The sequence below is a fragment of the Mesoplodon bidens genome, assembly GCF_964165515.1.
Source record: "Mesoplodon bidens genome assembly, chromosome: 8".
Lineage (NCBI taxonomy): Eukaryota > Metazoa > Chordata > Mammalia > Artiodactyla > Ziphiidae > Mesoplodon > Mesoplodon bidens.
Genome location: NC_138165.1, coordinates 85,159,281 through 85,182,465, shown reverse-complemented (window position 1 = coordinate 85,182,465; position 23,185 = coordinate 85,159,281). Strand labels below are relative to the sequence as shown.

Here is a 23,185-nt window from a genome sequence, read left to right as displayed (position 1 = left end):
GTAAATGTCAAAGAATAGGGTCACGATGGAATCTGATGATACAGGGTGGAAAAAATTTCTCTTAACCAGAAACACTGGGCCCTAAGAAGTTGTCTTAGGGTCAACCATATGAATTTAACATACAAAAACGGCAATTTAATTTGGTTCAAACATACATTTCAAACCTTTGTCTTTTCCTTGTAAAGAATAAAGTTCAGTTCACAGTATACCAGAGTTAAAATTGCACAGATGTCAGTATTCCACTAGAGAAAAAAATTTTTTTTTAAAAAAGTGAAAAAATAAAATTTGACTTCAGGTAGTCAGATATTTTATAGTCTTACTACTTTAGGGAACAAACCCTTCCTAGGTATAAAATCCTGGAAAAAAATGCCATAGTTGCCACCCTATTAGTAACTAGTTTCCATGCCCCATATTTGTCGGAGAACCTACTTTCAGTGATGTTTAAATTTTTACCTTAAGTTGCCTCAATTTCCCATTTATTTAAATGGCTGTAGTGCCTCTAGAAAAGCTGAAGGGGAAAAGCAATTTTTAGTGATTCTCCTTATTCTACCAACTTGTTCTTGAAGCTAGCCATGTCCAACGTTCCTGCCCCCATTTTTTTTTTAAAACCTTCGAGATATGTCAGCATTTCTGCTTAGTAACTGGCATATTACTACGCGGTGCAAACTACTGATGTAAACAGTGACTTGTGATAGATTTTTTCCCTTCTGTACTAAATCAATCATTTCTCCTAGTCAGCAACTTAACAAGAACAAAGTTAAAGATCTGACCTTAGGAAGGTAATTAAGGTGGATGAAAACACGCCAATACTATCAGGACTGATGGAATATTGCTCAAGGGCAGTGGCTAGGGTCTAAAAGGAACTTTAGAGATCTGGTATGTTTCCAACTGAATGTAAGTGAAATAGCATGTTAAAGTCAAATTACGTGCCTTGTTGAAAAGTCACCCTCTTAACAGCAACCACAATTCTACTGCTTCCTGTTCTTCCATTTTCTTTCCTGTTCAATTGCTTGAAACCCTCAAACAACTCAAGTTCTGATTCTACAGTATTCCTGTAATTCCTTTCTCTGTGTATTTACCTACTTTTATCTTTCAATGTGCATTTCCATCTTGGCACCATAACAAACAATTCAAAAATGCCATCTAATGCATTATGCCACTGAGCACTGTAGCCAGTGGTTTTAAGTGTACTAGGTTATCTTCAGGTTGAAAAGAGCGTAAGCTGAAGAAATAAATGACTACATCTTAACTAAAGGCAGGGGTCAAAACAACTTACGGTTAGTTTGAAAATGCCTTAAGGCCCGACTATCAGAGCTGATTGAAAACATTTGAGTTAGGCAGAGCTGTTATGTGAATAGTGCGAAGTGTTACAAACACAGTAGCCATATATTTTAATTAAAATAGAGTTTATTAGCTTTTCTTTTAATATAAACATGAGGAAGAAAAACCACATAAGTTGTAGCATTCTTTTCAAAATAAAACTGCAATCAGTACTTGAATCTCCAAGCTCCAAACTCCATAAACAATATTTTTTGAGGTGGTAGATTGTAATATTTTATATACCGTAATTTATCATTTATGTCTCTGTCCTTTAAAAATGATGGAACCTGCAGCACTCAATATAATGTGAAGCCTTGTTATAAAGAGAGAAAGTATTTCTGGCCCACAAATGCTTTGTTTACAGGCAAAATTCCTGGGATTACATTTGAGAAGGTAGGAGGAGAAAGATTTCATAGTTGAGAACACTAACTTTTTTTTTTTAATATTTCAAGTTTAGGTGACATCGTTACCAATCTCCTAAAAGACTGATAACTGGACCTCCCTGCCTTTTAAAGCCTGAGGTAAGGGTTCCTAAGGTTTATATGTTTCCTCTTGAAGTGAGACACCTACAGCCAGGTTAACACATAGGATAGAAAAGCTGTTTTGTATCACTTACTCTCCTATCACTATTAGGGTCCAGTTCCTTTCAATTTATTACATGTGAATTAACACTGTTGTTCATAATTCCTTTACCAAATCTAGAAAAAAGAAACTTAGGTGATCAAGCAGGTAAGCAGCCCAGCCTTGCAAAGGACTATTTTAGAAAGAGGGCAGGTCTATGAAGATACAAGGTTTCCCCTTAAGTCTTAGTGCAATTTTAAGCTTTGATACTTGTAGAAGTATGAATGCCACAAACTTAACATCATTTGAAGGTTTAGTTGAATTTCTTCTAAACTCATTTTTTTTAACATCTTTATTGGAGTATAATAGTGCTTTACAGTGGTGTTAGTTTCTGTTTTGTAACAAAGTGAATCAGCTGTACGTATACATATATCCCCATATTTCCTCCCTCTTGTGTCTCCCTCCCACCCTCCCTATCCCACCCCTCTAGGTGGTCACAAAGCACCCAGCTGATCTCCCTGTGCTATGGGGCTGCTTCCCACTAGCTATCTGTTTTACATTTGGTAGTGTATATATGTCCATGCCACTCTCTCACTTCGTCCCAGCTTACCCTTCCCCCTCCCCATGTTCTCAAGTCCATTCTCTATGTCTGTGTCTTTATTCCTGTCCTGCCCCTAGGTTCTTAGAACCTTTTTTTCTTTTTTAGATTCCATATGTATGTGTTAGCATATGGTATTTGTTTTTCTCTGACTTACTTCACTCTGTATGACCTCACTACAACTAACTCAATTTCGTTTCTTTTTATGGCAGAGTAATATTCCATTGTATATATGTGCCATATCTTCTTTATCCATTCATCTGTCAACGGACACTTAGGTTGCTTCCATGTCCTGGCTATTGTAAATAGAGCTGCAGTGAACATTGTGGTACATGACTCTTTTTGAATTATGGTTTTCTCAGGGTATATGCCCAGTAGTGGGATTGCTGGGTCGTAGGGTAGTTCTATTTTTAGTTTTTTAAGGAACCTCCATACTGTTGTCCATAGTGGCTGTATCAATTTACATTCCCACCAACAGTGCAAGAGGGTTCCCTTTTCTCCACACCCTCTCCAGCATTTACAGTTTGTAGATTTTTTTTTTTACAATATGGAACGCTTCACGAATTTGCGTGTCATCCTTGCACATGGGCCATGCTAATCTTCTCTGTATCGTTCCAATTTTAGTATATGTGCTGCCGAAGCAAGCACGTTTGTAGATTTTTTGATGATGGCCATTCTGACCTTAAGCTCTTAATTTTTATTTTTTGTTTCAGCCCATTGTTTGCTATCCTCAAGAGGGGCTGAAACAAAATATTAAGATTAAAAGCTTAATGTTTAAAATTTACAAAACTAAATGAGTTTAGAAGAAATTCGATTAAACTTTCAAGTGATGTTTTGCCAGTCTGTAGAATTTATACTTCTGCAACAGTGTTCTGGAGTATCCAAGCACACTATATTAAAGCTTGAAATTGCACTAAGACTTTTGGGACACCTTCTATTCCATTACCGGCTTGTTAATTACTGGACTACCACGTTGGCTGGAATTATGAAAATATCCTTTCATACAAGTATTTAACAAAGAGGAAAATCATCACAAAATCAGAAGCACCATTATAGTTAACAAGAAATGCAGCACGGACCCAATAGAAGTAAATAACCTACTTTCTCTGTTTATGATCCCAAACATGCTAATATGCTAATAAGTACTGCCTGCAAAGAATTTGGATGACAAGTGTTATTCAGCAGCTTTTTGGTTTAAACTGATTGCCAATAATGACTAGCAGCTTCAGTGATATAGTAGAGAGGAGGAACCCAACCCTTCAAAACCTAACGATGCTACAACAGTCTGTCCCTAAGTTTGGCTTTATGAGTTGTTAGGAGTCGCATGTTTTAATGGTAATACTGCACTGATTCTAAAGGAATATGCAGCAGTATGGGACAGTGAGGCAAGAAAAACAGGAAAAACGTGAAAGTTATATAGTTAGTGTCTTTAAAGTCTAAAAATTTAAACTATTTATTAATTAAAAAACCTCACATAGTTCACAGCTATCAGCCTACACAGTAAGCAGATATCTGTGGGTGGATTGGGAGCTTTTCGCTTTGGAGTGGTTTTTGTAACTCTGTTTACATTAAAAAGGACAGAGGAGTGTGTTACACTGACGAGGTCCCGTTCTTTCCCATGAGCATAATCTTCACTTGTCCATGAGTCTCTTGAATTCAATGTCTTTCTTTAAGGTGAAAACACTAACTTTGCTGGTTTCTGAGCAGGAGAGGTGATATTTCTCCAGTCCTTGTTACGAGGGGTTTATGATGTTACAACCCCTCACTTCTCCCTTAAGAGAGGATGGCATTGGAGCGCTGAATACCAATGAAATTATCAGCGCTGAAAGACCTTCTCATAGCAGCTCTACACAAGTCTTTGTATTTGTCTTCACACAATCTGGAAATGGCCTAGGAAAGTCAATCAGGTAGAACATAGGTACAATTAGGGGAAAAAAAAAATGTTCGGACCTTAAAAAAACAAAAAAAGCATCATTGATAAGCCACACATCTACATTCGTTTAGACAGTTCATAGTTACTGCTACTTTGGATAGCTGATATCTACACTAACTGACAATTCCCTAAGGTAATAACCTTTAAGGGCTATGATTAGATTGCTGGGGCAAGGGGTCACTTGCCCTAATAACTTATGAGTTACTTAAAAATTGGGTTCCTAATGATAGGCTCCTAATAGCAATATCATCTGTTACCTACACACTTGATCCTTAAACGTAATGGACATACACTTGGGCAAAATCAGTGTTTACTCAGCTATTCAACTTCTATTCTTCTTCTTCTTTTTTTTTTTTTTTTTTTTTTTTGCGGTAGCGGGCCTCTCACCGCTGCAGCCCTTCCCGCTGCGGAGCACAGGCTCCGGACGCGCAGGCTCAGCGGCCATGGCTCACGGGCCCAGCCGCTCCGCGGCACGTGGGACCCTCCCGGACTGGGGCACGAACCCGTGTCCCCTGCATCGGCAGGCGGACTCCCAACCACTGTGCCACCAGGGAAGCCCTCTATTCACTTTTCATTAGTTATTACATACTCTAAGAAAATTTTAATGAGGTAGGTATGTGCTGAAGGTAGGAGAGGTCTAATGACTGAAGCGCTGAAAGGTGCTATTTCACTTGCACATAAATTATGGTAGAAAAACATCTTATCCTAAAGTACCACCAAGGTACCGCAGAAAGTATCAATTTTAAATGTGTTCATTTCAGTTGTGAATTTTGCTGTATACCCACCAAAAATCATAAGCCATAAATATTACTTTGCTCCATGTACGTTACCATTTACATTAAAAACTCATGTACTTTCTACATCCAGTATCTGAACCCACATTATACCTTCCAAGTATAGGTCTCTCAGGTTAGCCACCGATGCTTTGTCTAATAAACTCATGGGACTGAACTGTGATACACACACACACACACACACACACACGAACTGCAAGCTGAGTAAAAAACAGTTAAGAGGGACTTCGCTGGTGGCGCAGTGGTTAAGAATCAGCCTGCCGATGTAGGGGACACGGGTTTGAGCCCTGGTCCGGGAAGATCCCACATGCTGCAGAGCAACTAAGCCTGTGCGCCACAACTACTGAGCCTGCGCTCTAGAGCCCGTGCTCTGCAACAAGGGCAGCCACTGCAATGAGAAGCCCGTGCACCGCAATGAAGAGTAGACCCTGCTCGCTGCAGCTAGAGAAAGCCCGTGTGCAGCAGAGAAGACCCAATGCAGCCATAAATAAATTTGTTTATTTAAAAAATCAAGACAGTAGAAATAGTAGAAATAGTCCAAAACATCAATTATTAAAAAAAAAAAGACAGTTAAGAGTGGTAAGTAGATTATGTAGGTACATATGATTAGGGATACAATTTTAAGAAATTATTCATGTATGGTTATATGTAAGTGTAGAGGTTCAAATGGAAAACCATTAAGAACAGTTTAAATATGATTTAAAGTATTCTGAATTATGGTTACAGAAGAGACAATTTTTTTTTTATAATGTGAGATCCCTGTATAAACCATAAGACACAGGAAATATGATGCCAACGGGTTAATAAGCTCTTCAAACTGTTAACAGCTTTCCATTTTCCTAATCACTGCTTAACATAATTTAGCTACAGATGTGGCTTCAGTGGCTGACAAAAAACCCCAGTTAGTGATTTCACAGCCTTACCTCTAAGTTCTGTGCTCTTTCTTTGCTAAGAGGAGTGAATAGAAAATTCAGGTTGTTGTCATCTGCTAAGGAGCGAAGGTCAAAGTAGTATTTGGCATACACGCTGGCGGGAACATTAATGTTAAACTGAAGGAGCTCCAGGAAGTGCCTCTCCATCTCGTTCCTGGGGGAGGAGAAGACAAAACCAATGCAGGACAATTTCAGTCAACTGGGCTGTCTTCAAAAATACCATTCTGAGCTACTAGGATGGCTCTAAATACTGTTTTGAAACAAATAATGGCTACCCAGCTGGATTAATACCCTAATGTTCAAACAAGGTACAGCTATTTGTGGTCCTTTCTGCGTCCCAGCACTTTGAGTTTGGGACAAGGGGGAAGAGGTTATGGCCCTCTTATGCACTCATGCTGCTGACTCAGGGGCTCATTCTTCAGAGTTCCATTAGTGCAGCTGTACGATTCACGCTCCACACTCACTCACAAGGCCCCGCTATAGTGATCAGATGAAAGGAATGATGTATGCTGTTTATTAGCTCTGAAGAACTTGCAGACATTTTCACCGGGCTGATGACAGGAAGGGGCTTATTGAAGTAGAGACGAGCCAACAAAAGGAGTGGGCACATCACCACGGCAACAAATGGATCCATCGGGAGCCACTGCTATTATCTCTGAGGGGGGAAAACTCTTGAGGCAACAAGGATTCATCTCAAGTAAATAAATAAATAAGCTACATTCGATGGGAAAGGGAATCCCCTCCCCCTCCCCCGCCCCCCCCGCCCCCCACTCTGTGCATGGGGCTGTGTCAAAGGGCATAATGCAAGTTTCTGTTCACCTTAACGTTCGTTACTAGGGTGAGTTGTTGTCATCATGACAGGACAGGATGCACTTTTTAAGCTTAGGAAGGTGGTAAGATTATGTCTCAGCTAGACTAAACCCACTTTACGATATGACCTCTGATACAGCAGTTGTTTTCCCCCCGGTGTTAGGAGAGCAGCCCAGGATGTTCAGACCTACCGCCCCCTGCCAGGTGCCGGGACAGACTGCACACGCCCACAGGGGGTGAATTCAGTGAAGTGGGAAAGTAGAATGGCGGGAGCAGGCTTCTGCTATATGACCATATCCAGCCATTTGCTTGCCAAATTTAAAAAAAATATAAAATTAGAGTAAATCTTACCACTTTTCACAGCAATCACTAGAGAGTTGATTATATAAAAATGATAAACACCCAAACAAACATGCGAGTGGCTTATTTTACAATACATTTGGTTTCTTGGTTTTAAAGTGTTAATATTTTATCCATTGGATAATCAACAAATGCTCCATGTTCTCCTGTATGGAGAGCAGAGTATGAGCAGAAATGAGGTTTCTCATTTGTTGAACTTTAAACCTAACTGAACCTACTTCCAAAATTAATTTCCTGTTCATACGGCCAGAAGTCTATAGAAATGTAAATCAGATAATGTTTTGATAATCAGCTAATCAGGACTTAATTTACTACAGAATAAATGCACTTCACTATCCCTTTTATATTTTCTTCACTAATACATTTTAATTGTGTGGAAATACAGTACTTCATAGGATTAACATGTCTATTAATAGAGCTTTAATCACTGAAGAAAAGCATTATGCCTACAGAATATGCATCTTCTGTGTTTTCTGTTGTTTTTTAAATGGCTAGATGGCTGACGAGTGTACCATTTACAGGCGCAGCAAATTTTCTGAACAGCAGCTGCTCAGTTTAACTTACTCTTTTGAAGGGAAATATATATTTAACAAGACACATAGATGTTAGAAAGTTTTAAGGAAAAGCTGATAGACAGCAATTTTTCAATTCAGACCCAAAATGAGATCATTACAAATAGTAGTCAACAACAGAGGGATGAAGCAAATGTGTATTAAACACTTTGTTGTAATGCTTTCCAACTTCCAGAGATCATCAACAAAAGCAACCTATTATAAACATAACTCCTGGTGATTCTCTGTTCTACACAGAAAAGCGTTGTTTAGAATTATTTTCTTCATAGCTGGACACTGCCGCCAGTGCTCCTGCGCTCACATCTATGAACACCCACACATTTCCCTGCATGTTCTCTGATGTTCTACCTGGAACCAGAGCCCCAGTCAGCTCAGTTACAGATTCTGAGAAAATTTCAGCTGCCATCGTGGCAGGGATGGTGTTCACCAGTACAGATTTTCCTTTCTTCAAGGGACCAGTTTAAAGACTGAGGATAGTGTTAGTCAATATCACTTTAGTTTCTGCAACTTCCAAAAGTACTTCTGTTCATTTCGAATTCATTATCTGCTGTTACACTGTTTGCTAAGATTGCTACCAGCAACATCACCAAGACCACCTGGTTTACATTATCACCGAAGTGGACATTTTCACCAAAAGCCACTCTGACAGCTACTGACAGTCACTGGTCCCATTGCTTAGTCACAACTTTCCTCGCTTCAGCTGTAAATATGCACTTTGGTAATTCTGAATTATCTAGAGTAAGGGGCCATGGTAACAAAAACAAACTCTTGCCCCTGCCTGCCATCTTGATCGGCCTCTGCTGTCCAATATAATCAAGAGGTGTCCTTTCACATTTTCCTGAATGCCACCCACAAAGACATTTTCACTGTCAAGCGGGCACTTCGAGAGTCTGCTGGAATTACCTCTCTGGCTCATCCTGCTTCCCACCCTTGGGGCCCTTCACCAGAGCCAGATTGGAAGCCTGGTGTTTCATGCCAATGTGAGCGTGCCATCTGTGAGGAGAACCTGCCTAGTTAACTCCACAAAGTGGAGTGGCCCCACAAAGTGCTGCTGTGTTTGCTGAGTGCCCTGGGTGAGGCCCCAGTGATGCTTCCCGGACTACCTGAGAGGCAGGTGTTTCCTAACTCAGCAGACTTTAGGGGAGGAGAGAGGAACACAGGGATCTGAAAACCTTCACGTGTGGCTACCTGTACATCATAGTTTCTGTAACAACAGAACCTCAGATAAAAAGGAGAAAAAGACCAGCAAAAGCAAATACACAATGTGTGACTCCGGTTGAAATTATAACCTGTCAGTAGTCTAGAGGCCCTAAGACCTTAACAGTGGCCACTTGCTTCAAAGACCAGGCATGTGCCCCTTAAAAATGGACCGGACCTGGTAGACAGCTTTAAGAAAGCTGTGAAGTTACTTACTGTACCATGTTGTTCTGGTAGTGAGCTTGTAAACTGTTTGGCAAAAACCACCAGAAAAATAATTTGAATTTATCAAGCAGAATATTACAACAATAACACATCAAGACCTACCAATTAATGAGGGGAAATACAGATTGTTATACTACAGCTAGAGAGAAGTCTGTAATTGTAGGTCGATTTCAGCTCTCTGCACAATGTAACATTTCTTGAAATGTAAACTTTATGGGAGCAAATGAGGTATTGGAAAACGGTTAGAAAGTTCACCATAACCTTACAAACTCACATGTCCTCAACGGTAGTGTCCTTGAGGATCTGGCAGTAGTCCACATTCCATACAGCCTGATCGTCCCAAACCTTGGAGGCAAGAAGAATGGCTCCCAAAACAATTCTTTTCCAGTTAGTGGGGCAAATGTCGATCTCAGCATAAGTTAAAAGCCTTTCTAAGTAAACCTGCAAAAGTAGAGTACTGATCTTTGATTTTAGTTCAGTTTAAGCACCGTGATAAGAACTGTTAGGAATGACAGGTTTCAACTCTTTTTGACATGCCTTTTATTCCTAGGTTCTCACAAAGCCTTTGCTCAGCCAAGCCAAGGCCAGAGGCCAGGTCACAGTTGTAAGTCAGATATTTCTGTTAGTCTGGTATTTCTACGCTGCCCGTGTGAATTTCCAACCCAATTTTGGTCACAGGAATGAAAGGACATCTCAGCAAAGGGCATTCTAAAGACACGCACTCTATTATCACCTACCCACTTGTAAAGGGCAGCACATACAGCCCAGTGTCGATTTCAACTGTTCAGTAAATGCTTGAGTGCCTACCACGTGCAATGTACCTACCAGACTGGTGGTGGTTGCACGGCGATTTTACATAATGCTTGAGTGTGTAAAATTCTGGTAAGACTGAGCACATCTTTATCTTCTCTTCGGAGTAACCAATCCTTTTGTGGCATGAACTTGAAGATAAAAACTGGTGGTCAAGAGAGCCTCCCAGTGGCTGCTGTGCGGCACAGCAGGACAGGCAGTACAAAGGGGCTTTACAACTGTCAAGTATTCCCATGTTTTAGTGCCTTTTTAAGGAACACACATGCATACAAAGGGTAGTCCTTTTCATATCCCCTATTTTTCACATCTCCATTATCATTTCATTATTCATTTCTGTCTTACATAATCTGCAGCTTAGTCATTCTTCTGGTTTTAAGGTGGGAAGAGATGCCTGTGTCTGTAGCCCTGGGGCTCCTCTAAACCTGCCAGTTTGTGAGATGATTTCATGGTTTCTTTTACATGTATCAAATGTCTATCCTACAAAGAACTGGATGGAGTTAACAGCTGAGTAAAGATTACAGAGGTAAGCTGTGATTTGTTGTTACCTCTGCAGAAGAGTATATATGCCATCTGACAAAAAGAAAAATGTCCAGTTTTAAAGAGTATGTTTACTCTCTGAAGGGTTATCAGATCGACAGCTCAGATTCGCCAATGCCCTCCAAACTCTACTGTGTTTTCAAACATGGGTATTGAGATTATATGTTCTTAGTGAAATTCTGCTCCCATTCCCCAGAGAACTCAGCACTCTCTAGTACCCTAAGAACGACTCTCCCCACAAGGTTCAACTCTCTACTTTATGGGACTAATCAGAGGTGCTGAAATAACACTGGCAATCTCTCAACTTCCTCTCACCTTTATACTGGCAAACTTGGTACACGCGCCGATATTCATTTATCCCACTTGCCCTCCCGTCTCGGAGGAAGCGAGATCTCTTTCTTTTCACGGAAGCTAACGCTTCTATGAATGAAGCTGATCCCATCTCACTTCTGCAGAACACTGTTCACACAGTTAGTCTCTTTTTGAACAACTTCTCCCTCTCTGTCAGAGGCTTCCTCCAGTGTGAATGCTTACACGTCCCCAGCCTGTCTCCCACTGCCCCCAGGCGGCGTCCTCATCTCCCGTCCTCTCCTTAACCCACTTCGGTCAGCCTCCTGCCGCTACCACTCTACAGGGGCTACTCTTGTCATGGTCGCCGGTGCCTTCACACAAACAACCCAGAGCTCTTCATCCCAGAGCTCCACCTCCCAGGCCTTCCCTCATACTGAAAGAGCACTGCCACACGCCCAGTCGCTGGGACCAAAAACCTGCACTTGAGTTATCCTGCTCCCATCTGTTAGAACTTCTTGTTATCTCTACCTTCACTGGTACCCTGACCGCTTTTCTGTCACTTCTGACTTGTATCGCTGCCACTGCCTAACTTCTCTGCCTCCACTCTGCCTCCCAACAGAGTACAGTCCGTTCTCCCCAAAGCAGCCAGGAGAGCCTCTTAAATTAAGAGTACTTGATGCGGCTGCTCCAGATCTGCCAGAGGTTTCCCATCAAACAAATACCTTCTTCCCGTGGCCTGCAAGTTACGAGGCCCTGTGAGGTACGGCATTGTCCTTCTGTGACCTCATCACCTATGTTCTTTCCCTCATTCCCCACTCTGATCACAGTGGCTACCTTGCTTTTCCTTGAACACACAGCATGTTCCTGTCTCAGAGCCTTGACCTCGTCCCCTCGTCCCCTCTGCCCGTAATGCCAGCGTTCCTGATCTTCCTCAGTTCAGCCAGGTGCTGGGTTCAAACATCACGTCTTCAGAGAGGCTCTTCCTGATCTTTCTAGGAAGCCCCTCTGATCGCTTTATCCCTTTACCTTGCTTTCTCTTCATGGTTTTTACCACTACTTGAAATAGTCATCTTTTAAAAAATACTCATTGGGGCTTCCCTGGTGGCGCAGTGGTTGAGAGTCCGCCTGCCGATGCAGGGGACGCGGGTTTGTGCCCCGGTCTGGGAGGATCCCACATGCCGCGGAGCGGCTGGGCCCATGAGCCATGGCTGCTGAGCCTGCGCGTCCGGAGCCTGTGCTCCGCAGCAGGAGAGGCCACAACGGTGAGAGGCCCACGTACCGCAAAAAACAAACAAACAAATAAATAAATAAAGATAAAAAATACTCATTAAAAAAATTATAGTTTGCTATACACCTGAAACTAACACAACACTGTAAATCAATTGTACTCCAATTAAAAAAAAAATTATGTCTTCCACACTTGCTCCATAAAGGCAAGAACTTTATTTATCCAACCTATTCTCTCCTCCACCCCCTACATGTAGAAAAGTGACACAGAGTAGGTATTCGGTGGGTATTTATGACATGAGCAACTTCTTGGTAGCATTTAGCGTTTGGACCACATTCTCCTTCTTGAACCTCTCCTGGTGTCTCTTATGATTTTCTGCTGGGTTTCCTACCACTGTAGCCACTCCTCTGGGGATTTGTCCCTTAAGTGCTGATAGTCCCTACAGATCTATCTTCTACCCACTTTTTTTTTTTTTGCGGTACGCGGGCCTCTCACTGTTGTGGCCTCTCCCGTTGTGGAGCACAGGCTCCGGATGCGCAGGCTCAGCGGCCATGGCTCACGCGCCCAGCCGCTCCGTGGCATTTGGGATCTTCCTGGACCGGGGCACGAACCCGCGTCCCCTGCATTGGCAGGCGGACTCTCAACCACTGCGTCACCAGGGAAGCCCACCCACTTTTTATTTTACATACTTTCTCTGCATTTGAACAGCTACACTTAATTCCCTCCCTCTAGCTCAGATTCATGCTCCAATCCCATATATTCAAATGATTACTAGACACTGCCATTCTGCTGTCAAGCAGGTACATCAAGCTTAACTTGGCTACAAAGAAATTCCCCTCTTCCAACCCAAATGCTCTCCTTCCTGCATTTCCTAGCTCTCCATATGCAAGCACAATTCCTGCCTCTCTCAAGCATGTGCTAAGCACTCCAAGTGGCCTGTAGCTCCAAGAAAAGGCCTGTGTCTGATCCAGTACCCACTGAGGGGTCTCTTTTCAAAAGGATAAGCCTCCTCTCCTAACTTCTGCCTTGATAGGAGCAGGCAGTGAGTGGCCTAAGTATTCCTTCCCTGCAGACCATGCAGCTGACTTTCCCCCTACAGGTTTGCTACAGGGAGGAGTAAAACAATCCCAACTACCTCTCACTTGAATATGATTTATTATTCAAATGATAAAAGCTTACCATAGGAATTCAGAATGGATGACAAAAAGGTCCTTACACAACTGTAGCTTAGCAAGCTAACTAGAGTAAAGCCTTTTGAAGTACTACTGGCACCCTAATCCTGGGCAACTTCACATGCAGGCAAAAAGAGGACATTAGGGATGGTTAACACCATTATCCAAGGAACAGAGAATTGAGGGCAGTAGTTCTCAATCAGGACACACATCAGAACTGCCTAGGCAGTACAGTCTGGGACTCAGCTTCAAACTACACGGAACCTGTTTCTGCCTGTGGACCAGATAGTTCAGTTACCACCCCACCCTACCACCACAGCATGCGTCGTCTGTGTGTGTGTGTGTGTGCACTGCGCGTGCATGTGTGTCCTGAGGTGTGGAAGGAGAAACCAGAAATCTCTCCTGCTGCCTTTAATAGCAATTGTTTTGTGATGAGAAAAGCAATGGCAACATTTTAAATCATAATGATTATTAAAGCTCAAATGTGTATACTTTACTTTCTTTTGATAGGTTTCTCTTAATAAAGTTCTAATGATCATTTCAGGAACCTACTTTCATTTGGGAAAAACAGGACCATACCATGTGTACAAGACAGAAATTTCTACAGGCGCTTTATGAAAGAAAAAATATCTTACCAAAGTTACTATTGCACATTCAGCAGTTAGTTGTGCGGCACTAAAAAGTGTACGAACAAATTTGTAAATGAATTTGTGTTCAGGATCATGCTTAAAGTATTCCTCTGGAAACTTTTCTCGCTGAAAGGAGAAAAAATGCAATGTAAGTATCCATTGAAGAAAAATACTTAAAAGTACCCTTAAGATAGCAGTCTTCACACTTGGGCCCACGTGCCCCTTAAAAGAATTTTGATTGGGTGACATGTCTTGTAGTCTTTTAAATATAAACAATGGGATCCTAAAATACCACAGAGATCCAATACTCACCACCATTCATTAAAGAAAAATACAGGCACAACCTCAGAAAATTTATGTATTTCCACCTTCCTCCCCACAGAATTCTAACCAAATGTAAACTATTGGGTTGGCCAAAAAGTTCAATTGGTTTTAAGTAAAAATAAAAGACACAGTTTTCATTTTCACCAAGAATTTTATTGAACAATATATTCACTAACCAAGCAAACTTTTGGGCCAACCCAATATTTTTAGGCTCAAAAGTCTTGCTGATCACCATATGTCATACTTTTCTGTAATTAACTTTGAAAACACATTTCCAGTGTCCTGTAACCATAAGGCTCTAAGAATGTGCTGTCCTATACAGCAGTCACCAGCCACATGTGGCTACAGAGCACCCGAAGAAGTGAAGTTTAAGACTTTGTCATTTTAATTGGTTTAAAATTTAAACAGTTTCCTAATTTTCTTCTTAGAGGTCTTATCATATTAGGTTTTAAAAAAATATTTATATTGTTTGATGCTATGGAAAACCATCCTTTAAAAAGATATTTTCTGTTACTTGGGTATGTTTACTTACCTGCTCACTATTCATACAAAGTGCAATTCGGTTCTTATCCATCAACCCCTTATACAACATGCCTTCGGTAAAATGACTAGACACAACATGGCGTGGGGAAGAAGACTTAAAGGATGATGAATTTGACTTCGAACTGGAGGAAGTAATTTTCTTCTAGTAATTAATTTCAAAGCAAATCAGCATGAAATAAACACAACTGTGTAAGAGAAAAACACAACTTCAATAAAACTGACACTTACTGTGAGTGGATGTGATCTCTCATCAAAAATATCCAAGGATCTATCTGCATCTCTATAAAATAAGAATGTGCATTTAAAAAGTTAATTCAGGGGTTACTATCTTAGTAAAATATCTGCTAGGAGTAGAGAGAGGGGTAGAGGAAGCTTAACCTTCAACAAAGCAAACAGTTTTATAAATTCTTCTCCTGGATTCCACCCTTAGAAAGGTTTCCTGACCTATTTTACTCAGCACATCAAGCTCTGTGAAATCTTTTCTACAACAACCAGCCAGAGTTGCCTTTATAAGCACTGACCCTCCCTAACAGGCAATGCTAGTAAGCCAATATATTTTCACTCCTCTAACCTCACACTGGAATATGCAAGAACATTTTATAAAGCAGTGGTGGTGGGCAATAATAAATTCTTCTAACTTCAGTGAATGTAAGTATGAGAGTCATGTTTTTTTCCCGTTTTTTTCTCTTTAGTCCTTTATATTCTTATTGTGTATTTCTTCCTGCCTCTTTTAAATAGTTTGAGTTAAAAATGTAATTGTCTTTTTATTTTAAAAGAAACCAGGCTTTTTATTTAAACTTTCACCACACTAATACATTGTGCTCATTTAAACAGCGGTTCTCTAAATGTGGTCTGCAGGCCTCTGGGATTCTCCCCTATCCCCTCTTCAGGAGGCCCAAGAGGTCAAAACTGCTTTTATAAGAATACTAAGACACTACCTGCCTTTGACATTGTGTGACATTTGCTATGGATGTATAAAAGCAAAAGTGGGTAAAACTGCTGGTTTCTGAGCATGAATCAAGGCAGTGGTACCAAACTGAACTAGAAGTCATTCAATTATTCACTGCCACTTGCAGTTAAAACTCTGCTTTAAGAATATCCTTGATAAAAGAGTAAAAATTAATAGTGTTCTTAAACCTTGGTCCTTCTTTTTAATATTCTGAATAAGTGGAAAGCATGCGTTGAGCACTTTTACACACTGAAATATGGCTGTGTTAAGGAAAAGCACTTGTGACTTAGTGGTAAGTCATTTTTTTCATAGAACATCTTTATTTGAAACACTTTTTGCATCGAACACCATCGTTATTTGAATGTACAACTGACAGTCATTCTTTCAAGAATGAACAGAGTGAGCCTGTCACTTCAAGGAAAATAACTCTAAAGTTATTTGTGGCCAATGATAAAATTCAAGTCATCAAGCTAAAAATATCAGGATTTTTGGAAAACTTGTACCTTCTATTGTGAACTTGACAACTTCTCAATACTTAAAAGATTTTTCTGGTAAGATTGGTGGTGATACTAACAAAAGTGAGTTTTTGACACTGTCTAAAGAAATGTGAACCAATGCTTTCCAAATGACCAATGTATAATATTATAAAGTCACGTACAGGTAAAAAGATCTACTCAGTATGCATGACAGATCAATGGGTATTAATTTAACACAGTATTTACTACAAGTTCATTGATATGATTTAGAATTCCATTTTAACTAATTTAAGAAAGTAGCACATGCAGACTTTTGGTACAGTATCAAAGAATATACCAAATTATCTGAAGGCTTTAAAAATACACCTTTTTCCAACTATATATCTGCACGTGGCTGGATCTTCATATTGTTTCTTCAAAACAAATGACTGAAGACAGAAAGATATGAGAATCAGCTGTCTTCTATTAAGGAGATACTTTTCTCTCAACATTTTTTGTTGTGGAAAATAGTTATTTTTCATTAAAAAAAAATGACTTATGTTAAACACTGGGGTTCCCAATCGGGTGATTTCATCCCCCAGGGGACTTCTGGCCATGGCTGGGGACAATTTTGGTTGTCGTAATGTGGAGGGAAGAAGGTGCTACGGGTATCTAGTGAGTAGAGGCCAAGGGTGCTGCTATATATCCTATAACACACAGGACAACACCCCACAACAAAGCATTATCTAGCTCAAAATTTCCATAGTGCTAAGGAAAACCCTGTTTTAACATACAATGGATTTAATTTTTTTAATTCTCAATTTCAATTTCTAATACAGTAAATTATCAATATAACCCATATAAACAAATACTCTTTGGGATGCTCAGTAACTTAAGAATTAAGAGTCCTAAGATAAAAATAAATGATTCACTTCAATATTGTAATAAAAGCACTCTAATAATAAAAGCTTATGCCAGTTATTACCTAACACTAAACTTGATACCTAGTAAATTAATTAGCTGGAATAACAAGATAGGTTTTAAAAGAGCTCACCTGTTCTTTATGTGGTAATATATTGCTAAGGTCACACTGTGGAGGGAAAAAAATACATTGTAATAACTGATTTTTATCATATCAGGCCTGAAGACATTTTTAAAAACGGGTTAGCAAGGAGGGAAGACCTTCCAGAGGCCCAGTGGCCCTGAAATCCTCTAATTCAGAACAGTACCACTTGGGTGCTTTCCCCCTTGTTCTAGGTTCTTTGGCTTTTAGCAAAATTAGGAGACCCAAAATGCTAGATAGGCTGTTAGAAGGCATGTTTTGGTTATTATAATATATAAATTATTACATATTTCCCCTGTCATTTGTCCTTCTACTCACAAAACCTTCTGTCCTGTACAAGTTATATCTATCTAGACACATGCTTAAATTTAAGCCATATAGTAGTTTGTATGTGTGTGTGTGTATGTGTGTGTGTGGTCTGTTAGCCCCTGCATTTCAGTTGAATTAGTTTGCTATCCACCTACCCATCCGTTTTCCATTATTTCCCTAAAAGTAAATAATAAAAGTGCTCTATACCAAAATGACTTAAAATCACTTTTACATAATTAGAAAATTTAATAGCAAAATTTTATAGCCACAAAACTGATGATAGGTCTAGCTATCCTGAAATAAGCAGTGCTAATAATACAGCATAATACTACACAGTATACTATTAATGACAGGTATTTCCAAATTATTTTAAATAAAGTATTAATGAACAGATAGATACAAGTCCTTAGGTGCTCTTTTTTAAGTTACTATATTCCTAAGTTATTCACAGATGTTGTATATTAGGCAACAAAGGGGTTCTCTGGTTAAGTTATATGCTCCCCTTTGTTCTCAGTGTCTAAAATGAAACTCAAAATAATTGAGGGAAGGCAAATCTGAATTTTATAATAGGTCTATAGAATCTTAGCACTTGTGTAAAGGCCTGTAACACTGTTAGCATCAAAGATGGATACTTCTATAGTGCTTCAAAGTTTCGTCTTCAAATTGACTTTAAAATCACAGAATTAGAAGTTTTATGATGGAAAGGACCACTGAACCGTAGATGACATTTAATTAAACAACCCATTTTACAGATAAGGGAACCAAGGCTTAAAACTGACTTACCCAAGGTCCCACCAATTATCAGAAGCAGTTCTCTTTCTCCTGCCCTCTAACCAAATAGTGGCTCCCAAGCTCAGCTGCACACTGGGATCATCTGAGAAGCTTTAAAAACTGCCTGGCTTCTGCTTCAAGATGTTCTGATTTAACCGGCACTGGGTATGACTTGGGCATCAGGATTGTTTTTAAAGATCCCCAGATGACTGCAGTGTGCAGCAAAGTTTAGCAATGAATGAGTTAGGGTTAAGATCAGAGAATCACTCGGGATGTTTCTGTCCATAAAATCATGCTTCACATCATTCCCCATCCTGTCAAAAGGTGTATGTGCGTGGGTGAGAGAGAGAGAGAGAGAGACAGACAGACAGGCAGACACTGTGTCTTGGAGGCGGGGGCAGGTGGGTGGACTTTGTGCATCCAGAAACATATATCTTGAAAAGTTGCATAAGTGATTCTAATAAGGCTCACCTACCCCACTGAGAACAACTACCCCACTGAAAACTAACCCCATGATAAACATTTTCAAAATCATTCCTAAAAGCCAACTGGCCCTATTAATTTTCTCAGTAAACCTTTATTTCACCAATAATGAATGTGATGAATGATCATTTTTAAAACTTAATGAGAGCAAATTAAAATTTACTGTACTTCCAAAAATTAGACTAGGTTGGAAAAAAAAAAAGGATGAAACCTACTTGTCTGAGCAAGGTTAATCTTTTTTTTAACTTTATTTAATTTTATTTATTTTTGGCCGCGTGGGGTCTTTGTTGCTGCGTGCAGGCTTTCTCTAGTTGCCGCGAGCGGGGGCTGCTCTTCATTGCACTGAGTGGGCTTCTCATTGTGGTGGCTTCTCGTTGCGGAGCACGGGCTCTAGGCACATGGGCTTCAGTAGTTGTGGCTCGCGGGCTCTACGGCACAGGCTCAGTAGTTGTGGCGCACGGGTTTAATTGCTCTGCAGCATGTGGGATCTTCCCAGACCAGGGCTCGAACCTGTGTCCCCTGTGTTGGCAGGTGGATTCTTAGCCACTACACCACCAGGGAAGTCCCTGAGCAAGGTTAATCTTCAAAGTACTTTTGAATTATATACTGGACATCAGACTCTTTTGAATTCAAAGGAAGCTGTGACTCTAGCCAAAGTAGAGTGGTTTTTGTACCCACAGATTCCGTGTCTTGGCTGAATAAAAACATTCAGTGATTATGTGATAAGTGCCCAAACTCAGGACTTTAGAGAGAGCTGGGGCTCAGTTTTTGCTGAAACATGATTTGACTACAACTATTATTGTAAGCCAGAGAGGAAAGTTACATTATTATGACTGTGAACTTGCTGTCTTTAATTAAAGTAGAAGTTACTGATAATTTAAATAGCTAAAAAAAAAGCTGGCACATTAAAAACCAATTAAAATATAATTAGCTTATAAACTTAAGACGAAAAATAAAATTAAGGATAAGGATATTAATATTTTCAAATAGCATTTCCCAAACTGTGTTCTGGAAAATCAACATTCATATCCTAAGGAGATGTTAATGTTTCGTGGACAACCGCGAGGGAGGAGGCAAGAAGCTCTGCATCCCGTTTGGTTTTTTTCTCTTAAATAAACTTGAAAGGTTCATCATTAGGGTGTTTTTATTAATTAACTAATTTATTTTTGCTGTGTTGGGTCTTCATTTCTGTGCGAGGGCTTTCTCTAGTTGTGGGAGGTGGGGGCCACTCTTCATCGCGGTGCGTGGGCCTGTCACTATCGCGGCCTCTCTTGTTGCGGAGCACGGGCTCCAGACACGCAGGCTCAGTAGTTGTGGCTCACGGGCCTGCTGCAACATGTGGCTCATGTTGCTCCTCGGCATGTGGGATCTTCCCGGACCGGGGCACGAACCCGTGTCCCCTGCATCAGCAGGCAGACTCTCAACCACTGCGCCACCAGGGAAGCCCCATTAGGGTGTTTTGAAAGTGCGTCTCCAATTGTGGACTATGAGGTGCTCCCAGAAATTAAGGAATAGTTTTCGTCATCATGACACTGTTCGTGTCTTCTTAAGTATAAGCCTGACCACAGCCATGTTTCCGAAACCTCATCTCTTTTATTGTTCTCTGCTGTGATTGATACAGTTGTGTGTTGGAGATATATTTATATATATAAACAAAAATTAAATCTATCTATTAAGTTAAAACCTCAGTTGAACAAATTTCGTCTACAAAGATATTAAGCTTGAGTGTGTATTCCTGAAGACTGGTTTGATATATTTTCCCCCTCTTTGGGGGACGGGAAGGAGAAGTAAAATTTCATACAGAAATAGTGCAGGAAAAAAAATGCACAGTGGGATAAATCTGACAAAATCCAATTAAATTTAAATGCAGATTCACTTTGGTGCCAGTAGGGGACAATCTGTTCCTTCTTCTAAGAGTAGCTTCCAAAGTAGTATACATTGTTTTAGGACTACAGCTCATAAAGAAATAATTTTTTCTAGAAATAGCCAATAAAAAGTACCTCTCTTTCTCATTATGGTCAACAATGTCTTAACAACAGAAATGCGTCAAAGAAAGATTTATACTTTTTCTGGGATTTCTTATTTGCTAACTGGCTTTCCCTTCCATCATGCACTCTAAGATTAAAATGGAAACTGAAAATTCATACTTAGGTCCTTGAAATCAATATATAGTTGACACCAGTTTTTTAACCTGATCACTGAAAAGGACAATTCAAATGAATGAAATTATGTACGGCTAGGATGCTTTTAGCGATAAGGGGGTCTGTCACTCAGCCCTTGGCAACCTAGTTGTACTCACCATTTTATTGTGGTTCTAAGATTAGGCTGGCTGACTGTGCTGTCATCTAGAAATATTGTTGAGCATGAGCTATACTTTTTAGTAAGCTGCCCTGGAGATACCTGAAGGGGAAGGGAAATAGAAGAAAATGTCACGGTAAGTTAAACCTATAAAAGTGTGTTCTTTTCCTTGGTTAAAATGTCAAACGATAAAGCATTAAGATTTTTCTTACCCTCCATGAACTGTCTGAGTGTGATATCATGTGCAGCTCTATGGGAAGCCTCTATACTCTGACTTCCACAGATGAGCTTTGAGAAATGGGTTATAAAATGCTGCCTTGATATAGTACCTATAATCAAACCTGGCAAGCACCTATTATAAATTACCTTTATAATAATGTAAAAAGTTCAGAATAAGATTTCAGGGTTTTTTCCTTAAGCAATGAAATGCAGCTGAGATTTCCTATTTCTATTCATTTACTACAATAAAACATAATGCTTTATATAATACCGACGTAGGAGCATTTCACTGCAGTAAATGAACACCAGTAATAAATGTATTAGTTCAGGAGACAGTGTGACGAAACAAACGTTTTCGAATCAGAGGCTGGGCATGCCAGGGCTGCTCTATCACTAAAAAGCCGGGGGCCATTAGTTTCTCTGGGCCTCAATTTCCTTATCTGGAGGACAAAAAGGTACTGCTTAAAGATTCCCTCGCATCCAAAAAAACGGATAAAACAACTCGGAGAATTTAACTTCTCACTTCATGTTTAAGTAAGACTGCCATTACATTACTCAAGTGAGAACCTCAGAGAATACTCTCCATTCATTTCAAAATTGTACTAATTCTGTTCTACGTGTTATTTGACACTCCTGCCTCACCCATGCTGCTCTCTGCCTGCAATGCCTTTTTCTTCCTCCTGTCCCAGCAAGCTTGACCCCATCTTCCTCTAGGATCCCTTTGCCAGCAGGCACACCACAAAACTACTCACTTTCTGCACACTCACACATCTAATTTACCAACTGTTCCATGGTCTCAGCTGCCTGCATAGTACCACCCTCTTAAGTAAACAAGCTTCTCCAGGTTAGGAAGATTCTTCTCCTACCTCCAGCTACTGAGCATAGAATCTGGGACAAATTAGGATTCAACAAGTGTTTGAGAAATTATTTAAGATCAGTTACAACTGGAAGGTAAATCTTACTAAAAATACAAATTCGTGAGAATTTATCTGCAGTGGTATTGGGTAGGTGACAAAGAACTTTTTGAGACCTTCTAGAGAATGAACTATCTTTAAAACACTTTAGAAGTATCCATTTATTTGTGAAGAGCCCATGAACACGGCAATAGTCAAATACTAAAATGGCCTAAACTACGTTAGGACAATTCTCTTCCTTAAAGTAAGGCCAATAACCAAATCCCAATCACTGAAAGCAACTGGAAGGAACAGTAGCATTCTTTAATACCACAGAATACAAACAATTTTAAAGCTGGGTTTTGTTTTTAGTTTTTGTTTGTTTACTAATTCAGAGGAGCCTTCCTTCCTCCTACTAATATAAAACAGTTTTCACCATGCTGTCACACTCTCCCATCGGGGCCCTCCACAAATACATTAAAGGTGAGGCAGGGAGAAAACCTAGTTGATGCTTTTCAAAATACAGAGCATTTAAATAAAAATTGCCAGTATCCAATAATCAGAAATATCCAAATGGTATATAAAACACCATTTTGCTTGTTTCAGATGCTTTATGCAAAGCCACTTATTCCTTATTAACAAAAAGTTCTAGATGTGACATACTTGAAAAGTATCACTATTTGGAAGACTAATTTCTCCTTCAAGCTAGAAATGTTTTAAACTAAAACTCTGATATGGCCCTTAAGCTATTCGGTTAATGTGTAATTTTAGAATCTCAAAAAACAGATACAGCATGGAAAATGAAAATTCACTCATTCAAATACTTTGATTCTAAATGAAGCAGGTTATCTTTTAAGGTCACTACTATTAGGGTATAATATGACATACACTACACGTAATAAAAGTCAA

General features: G+C 39.9%; 1 protein-coding gene across 2 annotated transcripts in view; it reads right to left on the bottom strand.

Annotated features, from left to right (window-relative positions):
* Positions 1-3,907: 3,907 nt before the first annotated feature.
* CCNYL1 (cyclin Y like 1) overlaps positions 3,908-23,185 on the bottom strand; it is a 34,670-nt gene continuing 15,392 nt past the window's right edge. Inside the window, exons 4-10 of one of the 2 annotated variants that reach the window (XM_081242896.1) lie at positions 21,166-21,266; positions 17,295-17,330; positions 15,065-15,116; positions 13,976-14,095; positions 9,577-9,743; positions 6,130-6,292; positions 3,908-4,369 (exon numbers count right to left, since the gene is read on the bottom strand). In XM_081242896.1, the coding sequence (XP_081099022.1) occupies positions 4,253-4,369; positions 6,130-6,292; positions 9,577-9,743; positions 13,976-14,095; positions 15,065-15,116; positions 17,295-17,330; positions 21,166-21,266 (756 nt within the window). In that variant the 3' untranslated portion in view covers positions 3,908-4,252. The remainder of the gene's footprint in view (positions 4,370-6,129; positions 6,293-9,576; positions 9,744-13,975; positions 14,096-15,064; positions 15,117-17,294; positions 17,331-21,165; positions 21,267-23,185) is intronic. The other variant, XM_081242897.1, reaches the window with a different exon arrangement.